At 37.4% G+C, this 25,403-nt stretch overlaps 1 protein-coding gene across 5 annotated transcripts in view; it reads right to left on the reverse strand.

Moving 5' to 3' along the window:
* Nucleotides 1-25,403, reverse strand: part of VAV3 (vav guanine nucleotide exchange factor 3) — a 380,328-nt gene that overhangs the window by 100,375 nt on the left and 254,550 nt on the right. For all 5 annotated transcript variants that reach the window (XM_073234374.1, XM_073234373.1, XM_036998404.2 and 2 more), the window contains 2 exons: nucleotides 12,519-12,544; nucleotides 8,213-8,258 (listed from right to left, as the gene is read on the reverse strand). In XM_073234374.1, the coding sequence (XP_073090475.1) occupies nucleotides 8,213-8,258; nucleotides 12,519-12,544 (72 nt within the window). The remainder of the gene's footprint in view (nucleotides 1-8,212; nucleotides 8,259-12,518; nucleotides 12,545-25,403) is intronic.

Here is a 25,403-nt window from a genome sequence, read left to right on the forward strand (position 1 = left end):
GCCTCTAGCCACTAGACAGATGATGGGATGTCATTTTCATGAGTGCGCTATGTAAGATTTTAATTTTCACCTTGCTAAGAGACTGTCCCTTCTTGGCTTGCATACTTCAGTGAAGCAAGCTAGCAGCCATGTTTGGGAGGCCCATGTGGCTAAGAACTGAGGACAGCCCATGGCCAACAGCAAGCTAGAAACTGAGGACCTCAGTTCAACAGCCTAAAAGGAAACGAACCCTGCCAACAAGTTTGTAAGTGAGCAGGGAAGGAGATCCTTCCCAAACAAACCTTCAGATGAGATACAGCTCTGGCTAGCATCATGAGTGAGGTCTTGTGAGAAACTCTGAAGCAGAAGACCCAGCTAAACCCTGCAGAAACTGTGAGATAATAAATGTGTGCTGTCTAAGCTGCTACATTTACCGTAACTTATTACATAGCAATAGAAAATTGATACAGGAGCGTATAAGTATTAATAATAACCATCTCTATCACCATCATTTACAGAGCGCTTACTATGGCTAAACCTTGCTGATAAATGTTTTCTCTCTTATCTCATTTAATCTTTACAATGAGAGTAGTAGGTGTCTGCTGTTATTACCCCCATTTTAAAGATGACAAAACAGGTTAGCCTGCCCAAAATTACACAACTAGCAAAGGGGGAACAGGACACAAGCCCAGATCTAGACCATCACGGAGGCCTCACTCTAAACTGCTGCATAGGGCTGCCTGATGATTAAAAGCATTGATGTAATGAAAGTACTTAATACAGACAAAACTGGGAAAGAGTCCTCCTTCTCTTTCTTTCCTCTTTACTCCTTATCACCACAGAGGCAGAAGGAAGTCAAAAATTAATGCCTCAAGGGCTGCATTCTCTGGCTCCCCAACATTCTCACCCTGACCCTTCCAGCATGGAAGAAACTTTCTTCCCACTTGCCTCCACAAAACGTGCTGTGTGAGGTCCTGTTTCTTCAGTCTCTAATCTGATGGATCAATCTGTGAATAATTAGAGTGGGTAATAGTGGAGAACAGGATTATGTCCCTCAAGAAACACAGCGCCTGCATCCAAAGGAGAATATCAAATTGGTATTTTAGACACAATGACAGGGTTATAAGATGCTACTGTAAGGAAGAAAACATCTTTTCTTGGTATCCCTGCAAACTAAAGCTATGAGGAGGGATGAGCCTTTGTGGAGAATCTCCAGTTCCCATTTTAGGTACATTCCTCCAACAATCACGGAAAAAGGAGAAGGAAGGAATGCCGACAAACCTGGCCACAGAATGCCCACAGAGAAAAATGCCTGAAACTCATGCACAATAATCTGCTCAAACCAGGCTTCTCCTTTCCCCCTCCCCCATTCTTTTGTAAACATAGCCCTTCTTTCTTACAGAAAACAAATTTCATGTGGACAGGCTGAGTCAGCCCTCTTCCCATTTTGGAAGTGGACAGAGAAGCCAGGGTGGCTAATCACAGGGCACCCTGGCTGCAGCAACTGCCTCACAGATGAGCAGAGATCTAGACTAGGCGAATTGAAGACTTCCTTGGGATTTCTGTTCGATTTGCTGGAGAAAAGGCATGCTATATTCTCTGGGATTACTAGCTGCGAGGACAAGATATACTGAGAGTTGCTAGCAGCCAACTTTGCCTACAAATGAGACAAACCTGTCTAAGGTACCTGTTGACCAGTAATCAAAAGAGAACACAGGAGAAGCAGGATACAGGGAGAAATGGAGAAAATATCATTTGCGCCCCTGTGATATCATTTGCACCCTGGATCCAACTCTGCCTGAAGCCAACCCCCTGGACTTCCTAGTCACTTAAGTCAGTAAATCTCTCACTTTTTTTCCCCCTAAACTAGTTTGCAGTGGGTTTAGGTCACTTGACAAACAAAAGCATAATAGGTGATAATGAATTGAGCCTACCCAAACCTAGAAACAGACTGATAACTTTATTTAAACATCTGTCGTTCTATGTAAATTTTTTATTGAGGTCCTTATCACATATTTAGTCTCAAAGTTCACAATGAGTTTTCCGTCATCTGCCTTCCTAGTCAACTGTACCATTTGTAACCTACACCACAAACTTCAGTAGTTCATCATATACCACACATTATTATTGTTTGACAGGTTATTTTTATACACTTACCTCAACAAAAATAAAAATTCCAAGTTCCTCAAAGACAGAGAAACTTCTATGTATTTCTAATATCTATGCAGAAAAAAAAAGTCTCAAAAGAAAAATTATTTGTAGAAAACAATTATAAGAACTTAACTAAGCTTTTTTATCTTTTATATTGAAATTCTAAAAAACAACTTGATTTGAATACACTGAAAGATAAAGGATTACCACTAAGAGTCATTTTGGCAGGAATTCCATAAATTGCCCTCCAATGCTCTGACTGACCTGATAATCATTCTCACTACTGGGACATAGAACTACTATACAATTACAAAAATTATGATATTAAAGATTACTTTATCAATGTCCTCTTTCCTGGTATAAGTTGGATATTACTTATATCAAATAGTGTTATTTGAAGCCAATAGTTTTGACACACAACTGGTTTCTTTCATTTACCTTACTTCAGACTAGAGCTCTGAAACAAGGTTAGTTGGTTCATAGAGGTTGTGACCCATAGATATTTCTCAAGTGTGTCTACTTAGCCTTAGACGGCATGTTCTTTTTCCTTGGAAGGAATAGTATTTGACTACGAGGGCCACAGATATAGCAAAGGAAGCCCAAGCCATACCAGAGCTTCCAAGTAAATAATGCTTTATGAAGAATGTTAAAGCAGCTCAGCAGGCTCAAGACTCCATTTCAGAATATTTCTCCAAATGTTTAATAGATACATACTTTATTTTCTAAAGACATTATTACTATAATAACAGAAATTATGTAAGAAGTGCATAAATGACCCAGAAGTAGATTCTGTATATAATACTCCAAATGTTTTATTTATTATTCAATAATCACACTTCTGCTAGCTGCACTGCTGTGTAGGTTCAAACATTCACCTCGCCCTGTGTCTCTGCTGGAGAGAACTGAGCTGGGTCACAGACTGGCTTGACGAGACACGGACAAACTGCCAGATGACAGCAGCCGTGACCCTTTGTGAAAGCAGAGTGAGGCTTTAAAGGGAAAAATAAATCCTCCCCAAACCAAAAACAGATGTGAGCAAGGGACTGTGATGGACATTTCAGAAATCTGTCATCATGGCAAAGGAATTAGAAAGGCAGTCTCGAAAATAACTACAAGGGGATCAACTGCCTTAGTGCAAAACTAGTCTTATTGTCCATACTTTAATAGAAGCCCGAGAACAAATCACTATTTTAAAAACCAGAGCAGGCTCTCCAGCACTCATTCACAGCTTGGATTTCTCATTTCTCTGCAATGAATCTTAATCAGTAGGTTCTATTGTCCCAGTTTTTTCAAGTTCATTCTTTCAATGTGAAATGTATTTTTACACATTTACAATTATGCTCCCAATATTTAGATTAGGATTTATATTTGATGAGAAATTAGTTTTAGAGGTGACAGAAAAGACAGAAGTAGGTTTGACTGGTTAATATGGAAACATTGCAATGTATGGATGCTTTATTACTTATTTATTGTAGAAAAAAAGCTCATTTACTAAAGCCTTTAAGAGTATACATTCATCTCCCTCATAAGAAAGAGAACAACGTATTTTTAGATCAGTGATTTTAAAAATCTCAGCATGCTATTTTTCTCATCAATGTTTTCTCTTTGGAAATAAAAACATAAATTTTCTCTATTGAGTAAGTGACGTTACATTTAAAAGCAAATCTAAAGAAATCAACATTTCTCTTTAGACTAGAATGAGTTTATCAGTCCTTTGAAATTAAAACATTAATTAAAACCATATTATTATGATTCAATGCAACAAACCAACATACCAATTTTTTAATATAAATGAAAACATATATAGACCACCCAGCTTAAAAGCAATCTGAGCCCACATTTGCTTTTCTCCTTTTCAATTCCTTTTGCTTTTTTGCATATGCTACATAATTAGACCTTTTTATGTTTATCAGACAATTCACTAATTGTTTTTATGACACTGTGCCATACCACAGTGAATCAGTATATAAAAAAGTATCCAACATCAAAATATTTCATTTGTACATTCATATAATGCATTTATGCAATCAAGACTTTGTGCCTGTATCTACTCCTTCCTTAGGCAGAATATAAATTCCTTGTGGAAGGCCATGATTTATAATTAATGACATTGCTGGTGCTTAGCTGTGTAAGACACGAAGTTGGTAATGAAAGAAAGACTTCTTGGGTTACTTTCTTCATGCAAGAACAAATAGGAATGGCATTATAAATCAATCCCATCCACCTGAAAGAAAGTGACCATTTTTGAGGATGTTTCTGCAAAGAAACAGTGAATCAGAACAGACAGCATTTCTAAGTCTCATGGTTCTCTTTACAATTGAGAGTTAAACTATGAGCACACGCAAAGTAACAGCTCTCAGAAAGAACTCTGTTACCAATTTAAGCCATTTACTGACTATTCATTTCATTTACTAGTCAAGGTTATCACGAATCACACAAGTAATTTCAGATCAGAAAGAGAATGAGCTATGTAAACATTTCCCATCTATTTCACCTAATCTTTAGGTAGCACAACACAGAACAATGGCCTGAATTTTTTAAAAGCTAGTGACTGCAAACTTAAATACAAAATGCTATGAACTCCACCACCATTTTTAATAGTCTAAAAACATGAACTTTATCAAAAGAATACATGTCCTGGTATACAGATTTGCCACATGGAAACTAAAATAAAATCTGGTATATTCTATACTTAGATAGAAGGAAATTTTTAAAGCTCGGTATTAAAATTTAATTGGTAACTCTGACCTTCAGTGCCATTTTAGGTTATAAATATTACACCAGTGCTCAGATTTTCTTGAGATTTATGATCTCATGTTGCTGAAAAAGCCTAGCACCTCTGTGTTCCTGAAATAATTGATCTGTCTCTTACAAGTGTTATTTTCCTGAACCAACATCTATCTTAGGAAGAAAAGTACAAACTGATGAAAATACCTTGCTATATTTAAGAAATCCAAAAGGACTACCAGAATTTCCATCTAACACAATACTGAATTTAGAAGAGCAGTCAAGTCATAAATCGATAAATGTCTTAGCACACAAAAGAAAACTGCAAATTCATTTGCAAATATTATCTATCAAGATTAACCACAATTATTAATAAAGAGTCAAGGTTTTAAATGTGCCAGTAAGACAGAATGCAAACCTAGAGCTCACATTTTTCTTAGTTTGAATAGAATCCTACAATATATGTTTTCAATGTGGGAGTTTTTCTTTGTTTCTTCAACGCAATTACAAACACTAGTACCATCACCAAAAACTCTCAACCACCACTGACAATTGTTTCTCTTCTTAAAGACAACCAGAATATCATGGAGACCATTAGGTAAGCAGGGAGTAATAGCAAATCTGAACATGATTATGATTATGTAGTTTCTAGCTTCAATGGAAGGTCAACATAAACTTCTGGGTTTGTTTGCAAAGAAATAACTGACAAATAATGATTCTCCTTACACATGACAAAATGTCCAATATTAAATAACATACTCTACCACAAAGTAATTTTAATAATTGCTACCTCTTAGCATTTACTGCTTACGTGGCACTGTTATAAATATTTTATACATATTAATTCATGTATGTAATGCTCACAACTTTTAAGGTAGGTACTGTTACTAGTCCCCATTTACAAACAGGGAACTGCAGCAGAGGAAGGAAGCAAACTGCCGTAGGTCAATAGTAAGGGAACAACTAAGTTGGGTCCCCATCCCAGGTAATGTGACTAGAAGCCATGTTTCCTATCACTAGACTGTTCCATATGCCTTAGGACATCAGTCCACTTTGTCAGCAGAGAAATTTAAAGAGCAAGAGAGCCAGTGCATGCAGGGAAGTATAGACTTTTTCATTAATTCATTTACCAAATATTTATTTAGCACCTACTACCCACAGAAGTATGCATTCAGTTCTTTTCTGAAACAATGGGTCTACAGTTAATCCATTCTTTCTGAAGTCAACCTTAGTAAGTCCCTAGAAAGTAGTCAGTGTATTGACATCTGGAGATGTTAACTAAAGTAGCCAGAAGAGATTAAAGGAACTTCCATGGTAAAAGAACTAAGAGCAAATAATGCCCTTTGGAAGCAGTCTGTCCATGCTGAGGAAGCCTCAGTTTTGTTGATCTCTTGTTTAAACATGTTGGGGTGAATGTAACCGAGAGGGAAATCTGCTAAACAATAGTCACTCAGGATCAACTCAGCCTATGTCAGTGATAAAGCAAGAGGTAACTCTGAACAAAAAAGCTTTGCAACTTGCTAACAAAAAGAAGCAGAGACACAGACAACCAACCTTCACAGGTAATTCAAGTCTAACATCAAAACACACCTACAGAGAGAAACAGTTGTTACCACTTCAGCATGTACAATGGGCAAGATCATCAACTATTTTTTTTTAATGTGGAAAAATGAAAAATTACTCATATATATTTATTCAGTATACCTAATGAAAAGCTATATTTTACATATATACACACACACATAATACATATTGTGTGTATATATACAATGATTCTGTAGCATCTTACTATTCTGGTGAAGAGTGAGTGTAATGGGGTGTATGTATATATTCTTACAAACATAACATATAGCACATTTTTTGTGAGTTTATTCTTCATGAAGTTCTAAAATCTTCCCACAATAGGAATACTGGAAGAGTTGTGACTGTACAAAGCCATCACTTTTAGGATAAAGGAGGGTATTTTATTACTGGTCCACTTTGGTAATGTTTACGATTTGTGAATTTGCTATAACTCCCTTTAAATAATCTAAGGACTCCTAAAAATTTTGGCTGCAAAGTAAATTATTAATAGTTAAATGTGTTCCTACTGATGCACTATAAATCTAGAAATGCATTTCCCAGAGGGAGAATGGATTAAATGAAAATGCCCACCAAAGAAAGAGAAAATATTTTTACAAGAACATTATAAAGGTTAGATAATTTTCTGAAATAGAAATACTGCAAGTCACACAGAAAAGAAAAAAAAATATGTTCACCATCATACACTTCTACTAAAGAGAACAGAAAATAGTCACTTCTGAATATTATCAGAGTCATTGGCAAAGGTTGTCGTCTTGGGAAAGTAAGAACTATTAAAAAGTAAACCAGAACCCCTATTTTTTTTTAAATGGCTTCAATTTTGTTCTGTAGTTAAAAGATTTAAACTGATCTCGGGGCACAAGTGAGGCAATTTCTAGCCAGAGGCAACAGAACTCCTATAAATCTTTTCAAAAGGCTCATAAAACAGCATGGCTACCTTGGGTGTGGTTTCGGTTAAAAGCTTAATGCTTTGAAAGCTAAACTTTACAACTAGGTGAACACTGTTTATGATGAGAACACAAAACACACAATCCAGATTATTTTCCAGCAAGGCTACTTCACATTCCATTTGATTTCTCATCAAGTTCATATATTTGGAATCCTGTAGCTTTGAATACCTTCTACCCACAATAATACAATCACATTCATAACAAATGTTTGGTAATTAAACTGTGGAAGGCATTGCTTAGTGGATGAAAAAATAATTATACTGGAATAACAACAGGGCAAACATAACAATGTTAAATAGAAAAGTACTGAATGCTCTCTGCAGACAAATAATTGGTCTCCAGAGAGGATACTTGCTCACAAACTCTTTAAATTCATTCTCCCATTCTAAAATAGTTTATATATAGGATAAAGAAAAATATTTTCCCAAAGGGGAAGGGACCCAAGTTGTGTGGTTAATTAACTCCCCAACCCTCTTAGAAAATGCTCATTTTTTAAGTGCCACTTACTGGTTGATTTTCTCTCCACATTAGGGGAAGGATGTTGGATATGTTAGTTTGAACCGGCCGCCCTGAGGCTGTTCAGTGAGCAAATAACCAGCTGAATCACAGACTGCTGAAAGAGTGGGGCACTGGTGGTCGCTCATCACATGACCACGGCTAGTAAATGAATCACACACTGGACTGGAGCCTCCCGGTCATACATCGTATACCAAACTGCAAGGAACAAAGGCCAGCCACCTGTCTGGCTTTCTACAGCCGTTCCCATATGCTTTCATAAACACTTATCTGAGGTTGTGATTATAGGTGAGTAATCAGAAACACACCTGGATCCACCTGTCTGGGGGTTCTTCGGAGTCCATTGGTCCTTTTCTGTGCAGAAAGGTAAAACAAAGCAAAACAGAAATTTTGCATCATTAAATTGTATTAGTTCATGGCACTTTGGAAGGCCGATGAATGTTGTACTTTTTCCATTTAAAAGTATGACTGATCAAAACATGTGGTTCTGAAGTTTGTTTTTATAATTTAGCCTTTTGTTTCTGTAATAAGTCTTCCACTTGAACATCATTGCATTTTATAAGTCATTGTATAACACTGTGGAAAAGAAATACTTTTTCATTTGCCATTTCACTGATTATGAATCAATTTTTTTCTTTAAGTCATAATGACTACAGGAATTATGAGAACAAAGCCCAGGCAGCCATTCTTGGTTGGAAAATGCTCCCAGCAAAGACATGTGATTTCCAAAACACTAACTCAGCTATTTCTGAAGCCTGACAGAACAGAGATTGGAGAAAGTAAACAACCTCAAAAAACAAAGATGTGAAGCTCTGATTTTAGCAAACACTTAACTGAAAATGGTGTTTTAATTATGGATCACTCGTGTCTGAACACTTTAAAAGACAAAATAGGCACGAAGCTTGTGAACCATGAAAGTGAATTCTTTTTATAGAAAAGGAAGCCATAAGTAAAACTGTGCATTACAAAAATTTTAGATAAGATGCAAGGAAAAGAAAACTTGTACCTTCAATTTCAAGAACATTAAATTCACTCCTACCTAATAACTATAGCAATCTCGCTAATTTTAAGAGCTTGATTTTTAGTTTTTGTTATACAACTACATGAAATGCTGAGTCTGTAGCTACCAAGTAATTCACATTTTCACAAAAGCAATTTTCTTTTCTATGTGTGTTCAGGTTTGCGTATGAGTACAGAGACTCAGTTTCATTCAGAGTACACTTGGCTTTGCTAAGCAAACAGTAACCATGGATTTTTCTTAGAGTTCCTCCTATTGTTTTTATGCACAAGTTAAATGGGTGAAATCAGGTCTTAGAGCCTTCTAAAGGGCCTCAATGCCATACTGAGCAAACTTTCATAGTTCTCAAGGTGAATGCAAACTGGAGAAATATTTGAAATTTAATTTTTGTTTTTAGCCCACCTACTTTCAAAATGGATTTGTAAATGCCTAATATGATCATTAAAATCAGCACTAAAGCTATGCTGAGCAAGCTGGATAGCTGCACTGGAAAAACAAGTATCAAAACTGCTGATCTGCCTAAGCTCAAATTCAGACCCTGTCACTTGGCACCTGTTTTTGAGCAAGTTAATGTCTCTGTGCCTCAGTTTTCTCATCTATAAAATGGGGATAATAATAGTACCTACACTTCATAGTGTTTGTGGTGAGAATCAAATGACTTAATTAATATTAAATGATTGCAACAGTTTCTGCCACATAGTAAGGATTATTACTATAAGTGATAGCTTATTAATATATAGCATATCATTATTATTATAAGTGATCTGTTATTATTACCATTATTATTAACTTCATGTATTTTAAATGTTTAAATTCATATAAAGGATCAAATCTTCTACTAAATTATTGCCCTATTGCTTATGTTTTAGGTTTTTCCTCCTGAAAGTTACTGAAAATCAGTGTCCCTGAGAACAGAAACATTTCTACAGGCATTGGAACTATGACCTCGTTCATGGAAAAAAAAAAAAACAGAGGGAATTACGGCTGCTTAAACCAAGTACCGTTGGAAAGTTTATGATTATACTTTAAAAGCACCTAAAAAGTATCTAATATTGTAAAACACCTGAAAATGTTTGGCAAAACTGATTAAAACAATTTTAAAATGCAAATTTCAATTGTCTTTCTGACATACCCAGTCCAACATACTCCCCTCTCCCACCTATACTCTCAAAAGCCTGGGACAGAGCTTTAGCCCATGATGTCAGAACAATCGGTCCCTCCTCAGTCTCCTGCGACCTGCCTACCGGGGCGTGTAACCAACCAATCTAATTTTATAGGCATTCTAGTTATTTCTCTATTACCTTGCCTTTCTCTAAAAAAAATACTTTTGTCCTCCAAAAATCTCTCACTACTTGCATCTTTGGGGAGATACCTAGTTCTCTTCACTACATTTACCAACAAAGCAAACAAAGGGTCATTTGCTACATGGAACTGGCTTTGGTTCCTCTACCTGCTTTAAAGGTAGAAAAGCCTACATTTAAGGAATAGACTGTAAGTATATATGTATCAATTAGGTATTTAATGACGACCTTGCTTCCTGGAGCTGGAAGAAGCTTCTAAAGGTCCACTCCAGCGTAGGATGTGAGATCGACATCCCAGATGTGGTTATGAATCCTGTGGATATTGAAAACTGACCTACCTGGCAAATGAAGTATAAAATTAAAACCAAAAGCCCACAATTATGGCTATTGAAAGGAGAACATAATAGGACTACAAATCAGTACCTGGGAAGAAAGAAGATCTTTATAAGAGGGGAAAAAATAAAGATGACAGAGCTTACAAAAGGATTTCATTGTTTACTTCTGGGAAGACTCCTTGAGCATTATAGAAGCATCTGTTTCAGAGAGTGCAAGCATCTTCCACACAGGCTTGGTGGGAATAAGGGATGTTTCTTATTGCTCTTCTGCTACATGTCTTCCTTAACCTAAGGTTTCTAAATGGGTTGGCCAGCATAATAGCTTACTATCATTATCCATCCAAAATAAAGATTATAAGCAGAATCACCCAGTAAATAAAAATTACACTTATTATATTTAAAAGTTAAGTCACTAAAACACTGATGCTTTATTTTAAAAAATCAATGTGAAAATGAATTCTTTCATAAAAGGTTTACCTGTAATTTTCAAGAGGATAAAAATGCCTGGAGAGAATTATTCAGTATCATGTGAAAATTATTAACCACTTCTTATTAGCACATTCTATGTCTGTAAATACACCCACTTCGCATTAGTTAAATAAAATTAAATGACATCACCTTCAATGGAAAAAAATAACACATACATCTAATAAGATAAAGGTAAAGTAACACTGAGGTAAAGTTCGGAGCTCTACAAGGAAATCTGCCTCAATGTCTAGTAATAGCATGAGAGTAAGAATTAGAAGAATGCTTTCCAAGGTCTTCATCGGCACTGCTGGAAGGATCCTTCCTGGATTTAAATATCATCAACTGATAAACTGCAGAGTTGCATATGAATTGCTTCTTATCAGAGTCTGCATAGTCTTATGTACAAATTAAATGCTTATGCAAAAAAGCAGAAAGAATTACTTATTGATGTCTTCCTGTACCTACTTTTCATTATTTTGACCAACTATATAAATGCCAGCCTATTGAAAACATACTAATATTAACACCACTCTTAATAAGATTGAATTGCTATGTGTTAAAATAATTCAGCATAGGATTTTATCATTCTTTTAATCTGAAATTCTCAGATTACTTTTGGTTCACCTAACTAATCACACACATTTCATATTTTAATTTTCTCTATGATACAGTTTTTGGAAGGTCAGGTAAGAAATGTGATACTTTTGGCTGAAGGCCAAGGCAATGGTTATCTGGAATCTGCTATAGTTTTTCATTCTTTCATATTTTCAAAAATATCTTTATTCTGAGAGATGACAAGGTCACATACATTTGAGCCATTAGACCTTAGAATCTGTGTTAAACCAAAAGGAAATGTTATCAAATCTTATTTGATCAATAAGACATGATGCAAATCATGTTTGTGCTCAAATGGAAAACTACTAGAAACATGAAACCACAGCTTTTCATGAACAGTGTTAAAACTTTTCAGTACCAGCAAACGTTGGGCAGCAACACAATGTTTCCTGACAGGAGTCAGGTCTACCAACTTCCTGGGATGAGGGCCGCAATTCCATCTGTACTAAAAGGACCAAAAGTTTTTATGCAAAGGAAATGCCTTGAGATGCATTAAGTTTTATAAACTGCAGGATTTTGTGGAATTCTGTAGTGGGCAACTAGGGAAATCAATCCCCATATTAATGCTACAACATTGTTCAATGTTTATTCGAAATTTACATGAATAAGTACCTAAGATTCTGAAATATCTCATTTCACACACATTCTTAGATTAAATATTCACATTTTTCCTCTACCGAAGATCTTCAGACAAAAACTGGAAATTCCTCGGATTTAACCTGTTCATTTCACTTATAAGCACTTGGTTGCTCAGTCTCCCTCTGCTTCTATCCATTTTAAAAGGCACATTTAACATTCTAAAAGCTCATGCCTGCTTAACTTAGCAAACAACCTGAAATGTAAAAGTTACATAAAAAATCTTAAATGTTAATCTTACCTCTGATGGTTTGAGTGTTCCTTGTTCTGAAACAAATGTAAAAATTGGCATTGTCAGTGTAAAGTTATTTTGTTTGGTTAGCAACCTCAGCTTGCTCTCTGCAGAGTGGTAAAACACTACTGCTGTGTTTTCCTAACTGATACCTGTAATATATTTCCAGGGTCCCTCAGGCTGGGCTAGTAATTGTTTTGCAACCCTGGTTCTCTTACCTTATTGGCTTGTCATGAAAGTGACTCATAGTTCTTAATGACTTCTAGGTTATGCTTAACTTTTTCGATTGTTTATTAAGCAATGTCAATCCAGCCACATAAATCTCCCTAAAACCGGAGTTTGCACTAAATTTATATGCTTGAGAGAAAGCTAGGTGGGAACTCTTCTTTCCACTTTTAGGAATCTAAACATACTAAGCTACAAAAGTATTGCATTGACTGTAACAATTGTGAATTTAACACAGTATGGTATTTACAGCATATGAATTTTTTTTCATTAAGTAGCTGTAACCCTTACTTTTACTCTTGGGGGGGGAATACAGCTTGATTTCAAGATGGAAATTAAAAACTGACTGGATTTGATTCCCATACTAATTTGCCTTTCATCTTTAGTTTACCTGTCTGTCAACAGGAACAGCCATCTCTTCATTACATTTTGGTTCCTGAAAATGACTGACAGCTATGAAGGACCCTGAGATGGTCAGGTAGTAGCATGGCAGAAGGGCAAAGGGTCTCTCTGAGAGTTAAGGCACACACTGCACATGGATCCTGGCAGATAAGACTTTTTCTTCCTTCCTCCACACCCAGGAACACCCACCTACACATGCTATAACCTTTTCAGACTGAGGGAAAATGCCTCATCATTTTGAGCCTATGCCTTTACTTATCCCATCCAAAATGATCCTCTAAAGAAGGATCTGAGAAGAGAAGAAACTGAGGAACCTCAGAAGAGAACAGGCAGGCCTAATGAGAGCTCTACTCCAAGAAGCCCCACAACTCGAGTTCAAGGTCAAAACTCCTACCAGAACACATGACTACCTGCCACACATGGCAATACACAGGAAGACTGCCTGGGGCATGGAACAGGAGGCTGTTTTGTTTTTTTTTACAAAGGATTACTGCTGGTTAATGAAAATGGAAGGAACATGGGAAAAGAGTCACCTGTCTGGAGAAAAGTTGCATTCCTTTGTCAAATTCAAACCCCATCATCCTAGCTTTCACAGATGACTGCCTTCTAAAAAAAGGCATCTTTGTTAGGTGTGAAGTCAGCCTTTGCAATGGAATATTCCTGGACAGAAAACTATTTCAGTTCTTTTCCTCCCCATTAGAAATATGCAATGTTTCAGAAGAAGACCTGCCCAAGAGGTTTTTTGGGGCAGAGGGCCTTTGCAAGTCCCACTTGGCTAGATGCTGTGCCCAGACTCAGAACCCAGGCTAGGTGAACTTGGCTCCCTAACAGGGCAGCTGTGAGACCTGTTTCACTGGTTTGACCAGAAAGACATATTCCAGAACAGCCCTACACGACTTTCTTCTCTCTAACTAGTGAGTTAGAGAGAGCACCTGAACAGGGAATCATAAACCACAAGAAGCAGCAAACAAAAGGGAGTTCACGTTTTCCATCCATGGAGACTGAGGAGAGCTTTGATATTTCTAGATGACCTCTAAAATGGGAAGACCTCAGATCTTTCAGGTTCAGTGTTCACAAGCAAGTGTGCACATTAATTTCAACTCAAAACAATATTTTGACTCTCTGGGTAGAATTATTTTTATGCCCTTGTGAAGTAGGTCTTGCAATGTATTTTAAATGTTTTTGTTTTTTGTTTTTGTTTGCATAGAACCTACGATAATCCGTGTGGCAGTAGCTGACACATCGTGCACCGTGAGGGTCACGTAGGTGCTCCTCAGGAAGAGGAAATGATGGTATCTAAGGTGGCCATCTAGCTATGCAGACACTTGCCCCTTTTTACCCAGAAAACAAGATCCAGGAACAGGAGACCCTCCTTTACAGGCTCTATGATTTGTACAGGGTTTGAATGCAACCCGGCCACTCCCTGCAGGAGTGAGCATCTGTCACAGAGCTCAAGAGGCTGCGGAGTCCCAGTGAGACATGAATGGGGCCAGTACACAGTGAGGAGCAAATGAGACTCAGCTCATCACCTTGCCCAACTTCTTCTACTTCTTGCTGTCTCCTACTTTTTCTCTTTGGTGTCTCATCAAGGGAATTAGCATTCCTCATTCTGATTGGATGTACTAAAAATTGCTCTACACAAAACCTCCTTCACATCAACCAGATAGAGAATTGGAAAAAGGGCTCTGTGCTGAATGCAACCCCAACTCTACAGACATGAATCCTTAATTGGGGCTTTTCTTGCCATCATTACCTTTCCTCATGGCCACCACACCACTCCCACCCTCACCCTGCCACCCCAGAAAGAGACCCATTTCTTCCATGGGCTGGCATATGGCAGTTCATGCTCTGATCTGCTCATGCTGGAGATAGCATATAAATAGTGCTCTTGAAAGTCAAAGCTTTTATTTAGTCACATCTCTTGGTAGGGTTCTGTAAATTTTCTGAGCATAGGGTAAAAGCCAAAGGACTAGAAATAACTCTGAGAATCTGTTCTGAGTTCAGAAATTCTTTACTTACACTCAGCCAGACTCCTTTATTTAAACTTTTGTACTTGCTCTAGTGGCTACACCATTGAACTGACTGCCCCCTTTACAAACATAATCAAAATTCTTATAACCATATTAATGCAACAGCTTGTTAACTTATACTAATATAACAGTGGTGAGACAGTTCAGGAAGACCCAGCTGCAACACCATTTCATACATTTTCAAAGTATAAATTCAATCTGGCTGGAAAAATAGGATAAGAACCTCTTTCAATGAAATAATCTATGAACAAATGGCTTGAATTTTGAAGTCTGCAACACCACCCTATACTTCCTCTTGATAGGTACCCAAAACTACTACAGTGGGCACTTGGGTCTCTAAAAAACTCTTGAAGTATCATAGTTCTGCATCAGGACTAAGGTAATAAGGACTGGTGTTCATCAAATCTATTTTGGCTGAATTTTGACCAAATAGAAAGGTTGCAGGTTGAGATGTGATGAAAAAGTGTCTCTCTTCCTGTCTTTCTCCTAGGAAATTCCTTAGGATAGTAATTCAATTCTTCAAGTGTCTAAAAGTTTTTAATCCTTAACTTATCTTTACCCTGATGCCTATTTCTCAAGCTTCTATTGATCAAACTATAAAATGTTTTCACCTTTTCAAGAACCTTTCTAGATGGTGACTCACAGCCCTCAAGGGGTTTACACCTTGCATTCTCTTATCATGTTCCAACTGGTTTAATGTAAGTCAGAGAAGTGGTTTTCGAATGCTTGAAGCTTTTGCAGAACTCCACCTTCCATGCTGGCACAGGGCACAATGTGCATATTTGTGCAAGAGAAATGACTTACACTGAGGCTTTAGATGCATATCATATAATTCATTTGTTTAAACAAAAAATTTAGTTCTATTATATTTGTTTTTCCAGTACAAGTGCATACATTATTACACAATTTGCTTTGTCTTTTATATGAAGTTCTAATTCTTAAGACTAAGCAAATCAATGTCCAATAAGACCATTTGTCTCAAAAGGAGCCAGAAAAAGTAAATACCGGTACAGCTTTTGAGGTGCCTTATTATTCATGGCTAACATGCTATTTTTATGAAATATTAAAACTAGAAGACAGTTGGACTGATCAAATTTTGGGAGAAGTTGCACAAATGCCATGTTCACCACTCAGATTTATAGCAATTTTTTCGGGAAAAAATATACACATAAAGCTTGGAAAGAGGCTTTGATTTCAAGCTTTTCAGGAGCTCTAGAAGGAATTCAACCATATAATAGTTTCCAGTTCACTTTAATAGTCATTAATGTATCATTAAACTGACTCAAATAGTTAAATGGAAGGAATAACAACTACCCTTGAGTACAAAGCTGTCTTGATAAGTCAAAAAATAGAATTAATTTATGTAAAAGTTTTTAAGTGATATTAAGCAGAACCAAAGTCATTCTTTGGTTATGAAATCAATAATCAAGCCTTGGTTCACATAAAAGTAAAGTGATAAAATGCTTAGTGATAAAAGGCTGAAATAAAATCATACTCTCAAAGCTTATCTCTTTTAGAAAACATTGCAATGCTATTTATAAAAGAGCTATTTCAGATGCCGATTTCGGTGCAGGTTCTAGGTAGCAACCTTGCAGGCTTAAACCCCAGGATACTAAGGCAACTTCCTTCCAGTTAGGAGCGGCTGGAGCAGCAGCTGGCCTAGATAAGTGAGCGATTAAACAGATAAGCATACGGGGAATCTGCTTCAGCTAAATATTACAGCAGCTGAGGCTTGCATTCCCACTAAAGGAAAAGATGCATTAAACCAAAGTTGTCTGCTCCAGCAGTATTTGCCTTCTAGTGTTACTTTCTTTGTTTAAACTGAGATGATGCAAACCAAGCTATATTGATAAGTGTCAGGATAAAGAAGGGGACCAATGGGGCTTAGCCATATATTATGAAAATGTAACAGGGAAAAACACAAATGTTCCCAGATTTTGCACTCTAGGATTAGGCCTCCATGGTGGTGCACTGTGAGAAAGAAATGCCACTCTAGAATTACAGTACCTTTGCAGTGACTTGTTGAGAGAGTCTCAAATAATAGACCTTATACCTATTCATTATTAAGGTTGGAAAGTTTTGTCAGTACACTTCAGAGTCTGTGTACGTGTTGCTCGTTGGGGTTGCCATGGTGAATGTGAAGGAGTCAACTCAAGTTCAGAAAGAAAGAGAGTGGGACTGCCTGCTCTTAATAGCCATGCAAATGCCTCAATGTTAAGACATAAACTAATCACCCAACCTTCAAATTTGTTTCCAAGTTACGTAGTTTGTCTTATAAATATTTAAAAAAAAAAAACCTTAAAACACCTTTTATTCATACTTCAAATGTACTTTAGTTAATAATCTGTCATAGTTAAATATTAATATGAATGAATTCCTTCATTCAGAAATGCAGTGCTTTTTTTGCTAAGTAATTATTTTGAGGAAATTTAAGGGACACAGAGCATGAAATACGCAAGGTTTCTGAACCCAGGAAAGACAACATCCAAAGAAAGTATAATTTCCACAAAAAGAAGTGCCTAAGAGCTATTTCACATGCTTAATGGTTAGCACTTAGCCACATCTAATACATTTGGGATTGTGTTTGAGTTGAAATAATCCTATTTTGGGAAAAAGCAGTAAGAACTCGATAATAAGCACCCCAACTATGGACTTGGTACTAAAGGGTGGACACAAAAGAGGAGGAACACACTCTCTGTAGTTGAAGAAGCACATCCTCTACTACAGGAAATAACGTGTAGCAGAGACAGTAGCGCTCACCAAACAGTCCATCTGTTCTGCTACACTGTCCAGTTTCCCTTATAGCTGAGTCCATGTAATGGGGTTTAACCAACGGACTGATTTTTTTTTTTAATGGCATTACTCACTTCTAGTCATGGGTCTGAAGAGCAGCAACCTGGGAAGCCATGTGCTGAACCTGCAGAGTCACAGGATGGAGCCAGCATGGACGCCCAAGCCTTTACTTAGAAGGGGCTACCCTTTGTGGTATGTGTGTGTGAGAAACTTTCATCTGTTAAAGCTACTGGGATTTGGGGTTTTTTAGTTATCACAATACAGCCTAACTTGGCAACTACATAAAAGTACATGCAAACTAATTATAGAACAAACTAATTCAGACTACTCTTGGGTGGCCAAGGTGAGGTACACTGCTTGGCAAAAAGCTTGGAGAAGTAAAGGAAGGGTTATCTTGGAACTGTAGGGAGAAAAAGGAGTATATTTCAAGGACAGGAAATAGTAAGAGCCAAGCAAGACTTCTAAAAATGGGACTGACTGGACCAGGAAGTAGATTTCTCCAGAAACAGAGATATTTTTGTCATCAGGTCTTCTGTGAGCTGGTTGATTTTCTTGCTACTTAGTAACCTAACTGAGGTGTTCCTTGTCAAAGGCCTGATGATTGGTGCTCAGGGAACCAGCCTTTCCTTGCATAAATAAGAGAAAGAATACAAAAGGTCTACCCAGTTTTCTACCTTTATCCTTAAAGCACTAGCCAGGAATGCAGATAAGGTTTTGATTCCACTTACCCTAAAACTAGTTGAGTTTTAATCTCTACAAGGGTGGAACCAAAATCTGACCAATTTTCCACAGCCTCTTCCTCCTAGTTCAAAGACTAAATTGATCTTTAGAGCCCAGAAACCCTAGTATACTAGTTTTACTCATTAATCTGTCCAATTATTTGTCAGTCTGCCCACTCAATCATCTACCCACCATCCTTTGCAGAGGTCAAAACATAAACTAAACTGGTTCTTATCAGTGAGACACTTATAGTCTAACTGAAGTTTGGACATTATTCTATAAAAAACAGAAGATACAGTGAGCGGAAGAGTGACATATCAGATTTGATTTTAATAAAGATAATGTTGGAAATTGTATAGGAGTATGATTAAAAGCAGGGAATTAGGATACTTTTGTAGTTGTCTAAACAAAGACAAGGAGTCTTTTTTTAACTGCAGCAATACTGTATCAGTGGATTCTAGAGAGACTTAAGAGGAGAAGTGAGAAGAAGAGGTAAGTGAATGAAGATAGGCAAATAAGTCAAGGCTGATACCCAGGTATGGTGCACCTTTAATAAGACAAGGAATAGGAAGAAGAAGTTTGTGGTAGTGACCAATGAGGTTGGTTTTAGGTATGTGAAATTTGAGTTCATTGCAGGATATCTGGGAAGGGATACATGAGGAGAGGAAGGAAACTGTGAATACAAAGTTCAAGAGAAAAGCCTTACACTGAAATGGATGCTTATCTACCTGGGGCGTAGGTTATAGCTAGTGCCAAGGAAATTTACCACATAGCCAAAGGGTGGAAGAATGTGGGGCATGTGGAGGGATGTGAAGGAGAGTGTCAGGGAGAATGGTTAACAGTGCTGAATGACAGAGAAAGGTCAAGTAAGGTGAGGCCTGAGTGGTGATGACCAGTAGAATCGGCAATGGAAGGGTACAGGGGGAGGTTCTCTAGCCTTCATGCAGCCTGTGAGTTACTGTGTCATTTATACAACTAGTGCCTCTTCTCCACCCGACTAATGTTGAAGGAAAACAGCATGTTCCACTTTTTGAAACTGCCTTCCACCCTAACTGTCCAATGTTTATAGAAACTTAACCATTCACACTAGCCACAGCTTTCTGGACCACAAGTAGACTCCTGACTCACACTGAGCCAATCACAGTCAAAGTCTCTTGAAAATACAGTGAGACTACCCTATTCAATAAGGAATAGAGCTATAAAGCTCTATAAAGTTGAGGTCAATCTCATATCACCTATGATTTAATTCAATGGGGGAAACTGGATTATGTAAGCATTTGAGTTTTCCTTAAACCAATACTATTCTCTTCCTTTAAATTTGTCTGCTGGGATTATTTCCCCCGAAGTCAAGTTGCCTGAAATGATACCACACTCTCCTCCATACAAAAGCTCCATTCACGTGAACTATATCTCCAGCCCCTGATACATCTTCTTCCTCCTGCTCTCCTCCCCCAAGTGCACATTTCCCTAAATATCATACCAGTCAAGGAAGACTACACTGCTGAACTGCTGCAAGTGGTTCTTGCTGCATCCAGTACCTACCTGTGAAACAAAGGACTGTGCAAAACTTAGGCCAGTGTCAGGATTCTCCGCACATTGGGAATCAGTCCACAGTCTAGCTTGCCCCTGTCCTCAACCCACTGCTTATCTTCTTTTTTTTTTCGCTATCCACTATTAATTTTTATTAAGGTATGATTGATATACACTCATATGAAGGTTTCACATGAAAAAACAATGTGGTTACTATATTTACCCATATTATCAAGTCCCCACCCATACCCCAATGCAGTCACTGCCCATCAGTGCAGCAAGTTGCCAGAGATCCACTATATGCCTTCTCTGTGATACACTGTTCTCCGCGTGATCCCCCACACCGTGTGTACTAAACATAATACCCCTCAATCCCCTTCTCCCTCCCTCCCCACCCGCCCTCCCACACCCCTCCCCTTTTGTAACCACTAGTTCATTCCGGGAGTCTCTGAGTCTGCTGCCATTTTATTCCTTCAGTTTTGCTTCACTGTTATACTCCACAAATGAGGGAAATTATTTGGCATTTATCTTTCTCCACCTGGCTTATTTCACTGAGCATAATGTCCTCCACCTCCATCCATGTTGTTGCAAATGGTAGGGTTTGTTTCTTTCTTATGGCTGAATAGTATTCCATTGTATGTATGTATCACATCTTCTTTATCCATTCATCTACTGATGGACACTAGGTTGCTTCCATATCTTGGCTATTGTAAAAAGTGCTGCAATGAACATAGGGGTACATATGTCTTTTTGAATCTGAGAGGTCGTATTCTTTGGGTATATTCCAAGAAGTGGGATTCCAGGGTCAAATGGTATTTCTATTTTTAGTTTTTTGAGGAACCTCCATATTGCTTTCCACAGTGGTTGAACTAGCTTACATTCCCACCAGCAGTGTAGGAGGGATCTCTTTTCTCTGCATCCTTGCCAACATTTGTTCTTCTTAAGTCTTTTCAATGCTAGCCATCCTTACCGGTGTGAGGTGATATCTCATTGAGGTTTTAATTTGCATTTCCCTGATTATTGGTGATGTGGAGCATCTTTTCATGTGTCTGTTGGCCATCTGAATTTCTTCTTTGGAGAACCGTCTCTTCATATCCTCTGCCTATTTGTTAATCGGGTTATTTGCTTCTTGGGTGTTGAGGTGTCTAAGTTCTTTATATATTTTGGATGTTAACCCCTTGTCAGATACGTCATTTACAAATATACTCTCCCATACTGTAGGATGCCTTTTTGTTTTGTTGATGATTTCCTTTGCCGTACAGAAACTTTTTAGTTTGATGTAATCCCATGAGTTCATTTTTGCTTTTGTTTCCCTTTCTCGAGATGGGTTCAGGAAGAAACTGCTCATGCTTATATTCAGGAGATGTTTGCCTATGTTGTCTTCTAAGAGTTTTATGCTTTCATGACTTAGATTCAAGTCTTTAATCCATTTTGAGTTTACTTTTGTGCATGGGGTTAAACAATAATCCAGTTTCATTCTCTTGCATGTAGTTGTCCAGTTTTGCGAACACCAGCTGTTAAAGAGGCTGTCATTTCCCCATTGTATGTCCATGGCTACTTTATCTTATATTAATTGACCATATATGGTTGAGTTTATATCAGGGCTCTCTAGTCTGTTCCATTGGTCTATGGATCTGTTCTTGTGCCAGTACCAAATTGTCTTGATTACTGTGGCTTTGTAGTAGAGCTTGAAGTTGGGGAGTATAATTCCCCCCTGGTTTATTCTTCCTTCTCAGGATTGTTTTGGCTATGTGAGGTCTTTTGTGGTTCCATATGAATTTTAGGATGATTTTCTCTAGTTCGTTGAAGAATGCTGCTGGTATTTTGATAGGAATTGCATTGAAACTATAGATTGCTTTAGGCAGGATGGCCATTTTGACGATATTAATTCTTCCTTACCAAGAGCATGGGATGAGTTTCCATTTGCTAGTGTCCTCTTAAATTTCTCTTAAGAGTGTCTTGTAGTTTTCAGGGTATAGGTCCTTCACTTCCCTGGTTAGGTTTATTCCTAGGTATTTTATTCTTTTTGATGCAATTGTGAATGGAATTGTTTTCCTGATTTCTCTCTCTGCTAGTTCATTGTTAGTGTATAGGAATGCCACAGATTTTTGTGTATTAATTTGTATCCTGCAACTTTGCTGAATTCAGATATTAGATCTAGTAGTTTTGGAGTGGAGTCTTTAGGGTTTTTTATGTACAATATCATGTCAGCTGTAAACAGGGACAGTTTAACTTCTTCCTTGCCAATCTGCATACCTTTTGTTTCTTTGTGTTGTCTGATTGCTGTGGCTAGGACCTCCAGTACTATGTTAAATAGAAGTGGGGAGAGTGGGCATCCTTGTCTAGTTCCCAATCTTAAAGGAACAGCTTTCAGCTTCTCACTGTTAAATATGATGTTGGCTGTGGGTTTGTCATATATGGCCTTTATTATGTTGAGGTACTTGCCCTCTATACCCATTGTGTTGAGAGTTTTTATCATGAATGAATGTTGAATTTTGTCAAATGCTTTTTCAGCATCTATGGAGATGATTATGTGGTTTTTGTCCTTCTTTCTGTTGATGTGGTGGATGATGTTGATGGATTTTCGAATGTTGTACCATCCTTGCATCCCTGGAATAAATCCTACTTGATCATGGTGGATGATCTTTTTGATGTATTTTTTAATTCAGTTTGCTAATATTTTGTTGAGTATTTTTGCATCTATGTTCATCAGGGATATTGGTCCGTAATTTTCTTTTTTTGTGGTATCTTTGCCTGGTTTTGGTATTAGAGTGATGCTGGCCTCATAGAATGAGTTTGGAAGTCTTCCCTCCTCTTCTATTTTTCAGAAAACTTTAAGGAGAATGGGTATTAGGTCTTCACTAAATGTTTGATAAAATTCAGCAGTGTAGCCATCTGGTCCAGGAGTTTTGTTCTTAGGTAGGTTTTTGATTATCAGTTCAATTTCGTTGCTGGTAATGGGTCTGTTCAGATTTTCTGGCTCTTCCTTGGTCAGCCTTGGAAGGGTGTATTTTTCTAGAAAGTTGTCCATTTCTTCTAGGTTATCCAGTTTGTTAGCATATAAATTTTCATAGTATTCTCTAATAATTCTTTGTATTTCTGTGGTGTCCGTGGTGATTTTTCCTTTCTCATTTCTAATTCTGTTTATGGGTGTAGAGTCTCTTTTTTTCTTGTTAAGTCTTGCTAGGGGTTTATCTATTTTGCTTATTTTCTCGAAGAACCAGCTCTTGCTTTCATTGATTCTTTCTATTGTTTTATTCTTCTCAATTTTATTTATTTCTGCTCTAATCTTTATTATGTCCCTCCTTCTGCTGACTTTGGGCCTCATTTCTTGTTCTTTTTCCAGTTTCATTAATTCTGAGTTTAGACTGCTTATATGGGATTGTTATTTTTTCTTGAGGTAGGCCTGTATTGCAGTATACTTTCCTCTTAGCACAGCCTTGGCTGTGTCCCACAGATTTTGCAGTGTAGAATTATTGTTGTCATTTGTCTCCATATATTGCTTGGTCTCTGTTTTTATTTGGTCATTGATCCATTCATTATTTAGGAGCATGTTGTGAAGCCTCCATGTGTTTGTGGGATTTTTCATTTTCTTTGCATAATTTATTTCTAGTTTCATAGCTTTGTGATCTGAGAAACTGGTTGGTACAATTTCAATATTTTTTAATTTACTGAGGCTCTTTTTGTGGCCTAGTACATGATCTATTCTTGAAAATGTTCCATGTGCACTTGAGAAGAATGTATATTCTGCTGCTTTTGGGTGTAGAGTTCTGTAGATGTCTATTAGGTCTATCTGTTCCATTGTGTTGTTCAGTGCCTCTGTGTCCTTACTTATTTTCTGTGTGGTTGACCTGTCCTTCAGAGTGAGTGGAGTGCTGAAGTCTCCTAGAATGAATGGATTGTATTCTCTTTCCCCTTTTAATTCTGTTAGTATTTTTTTCACATATGTGGGTGCTCCTGTGTTGGGAGCATAGATATTTATAATAGCTATATCTTCTTGTTGGATTGACCCCTTTATCATTATGTAATGCCCTTCTTTGTCTCTTGTTACTTTCTGTGTTTTGAAGTCTATTTTGTCTCATACAAGTATTGCAACTCCTGCTTTTTTCTCTCTGTTCGTTGCATGAAATATCTTTTCCATCCCTTCACTTTTAGTCTGTGTATGTCTTTGGGTTTAAAGTGAATCTTTTGCAGGCAGAATATAGATGGGTCTTGTTTTTTTATCCATTCAATGACTCTATGTCTTTTGATTGGTGCATTCAGTCCATTTAAATTTAGGGTGATTATCGATAGGTATGTACTTACTGCCATTGCAGGCTTTAGATTTGTGGTTACCAAAGCTTCAAGGTTAATTTCCTTACTATATAAGATTCTAACTTAACTCACTTAATATGCTGTTATAAACACAATCTAAAGGTTCTTTTCTTTTTCTTCTCCTTTTTCTTCCTCCTCCATTCTTTATATATTAGGTATCATATTCTGTATTCTTTGTCTATCCCTTGATTGAGTTTGGGGATAGTTAATTTAATTTTGCATTTGCTTAGTAATTAGCTGTTCTACCTTCTTTACTGTGGTTTTATTTCCTCTGGTGACAGCTATTCAACCTTAGGAACACTTCCATCTATAGCAGTCCCTCCAAAATAGACTGCAGAGATGGTTTGTGAGAGGTAAATTCTCTCAGCTTATGCTTATCTGGAAATTGTTTAATCCCTCCTTCAAATTTAAATGATCATCTTACCGGATAAAGTAATCTTAGTTCCAGGCCCTTCTGCTTCATGGCATTAAATACATCATGCCACTCCCTTCACTCCCTTCTGGCCTGTAAGGTTTCTGCTGAGAAGTCTGATGTTAACCTGATGGGTTTTCCTTTGTATGTGATCTTATTTCTCTCTCTGGCTGCTTTTAATAGTCTGTCCTTATCCTTGATCTTTGCCAGTTTTATTACTATATGTCTTGGTGTTGTCTTCCTTGGGTCCCTTGTATTGGGAGATCTGTGGATGTCCATGGCCTCAGAGATTATCTCTTTCCCCAGACTGGGGAAGTTTTCAGCAACTACCTCCTCAAAGACACTTTCTATCCCTTTCTCTTTCTCTTCTTCTTCTGGTATCCCTATAATGTGAATATTGTTCTGTTTGGATTGGTCACACAGTTCTCTCAATATTCTTTCATTCTTATAGATCCTTATTTCTCTCTG

This window comes from Manis javanica, chromosome 4 (assembly GCF_040802235.1).
Source record: "Manis javanica isolate MJ-LG chromosome 4, MJ_LKY, whole genome shotgun sequence".
Taxonomy (NCBI): Eukaryota; Metazoa; Chordata; class Mammalia; order Pholidota; family Manidae; genus Manis; species Manis javanica.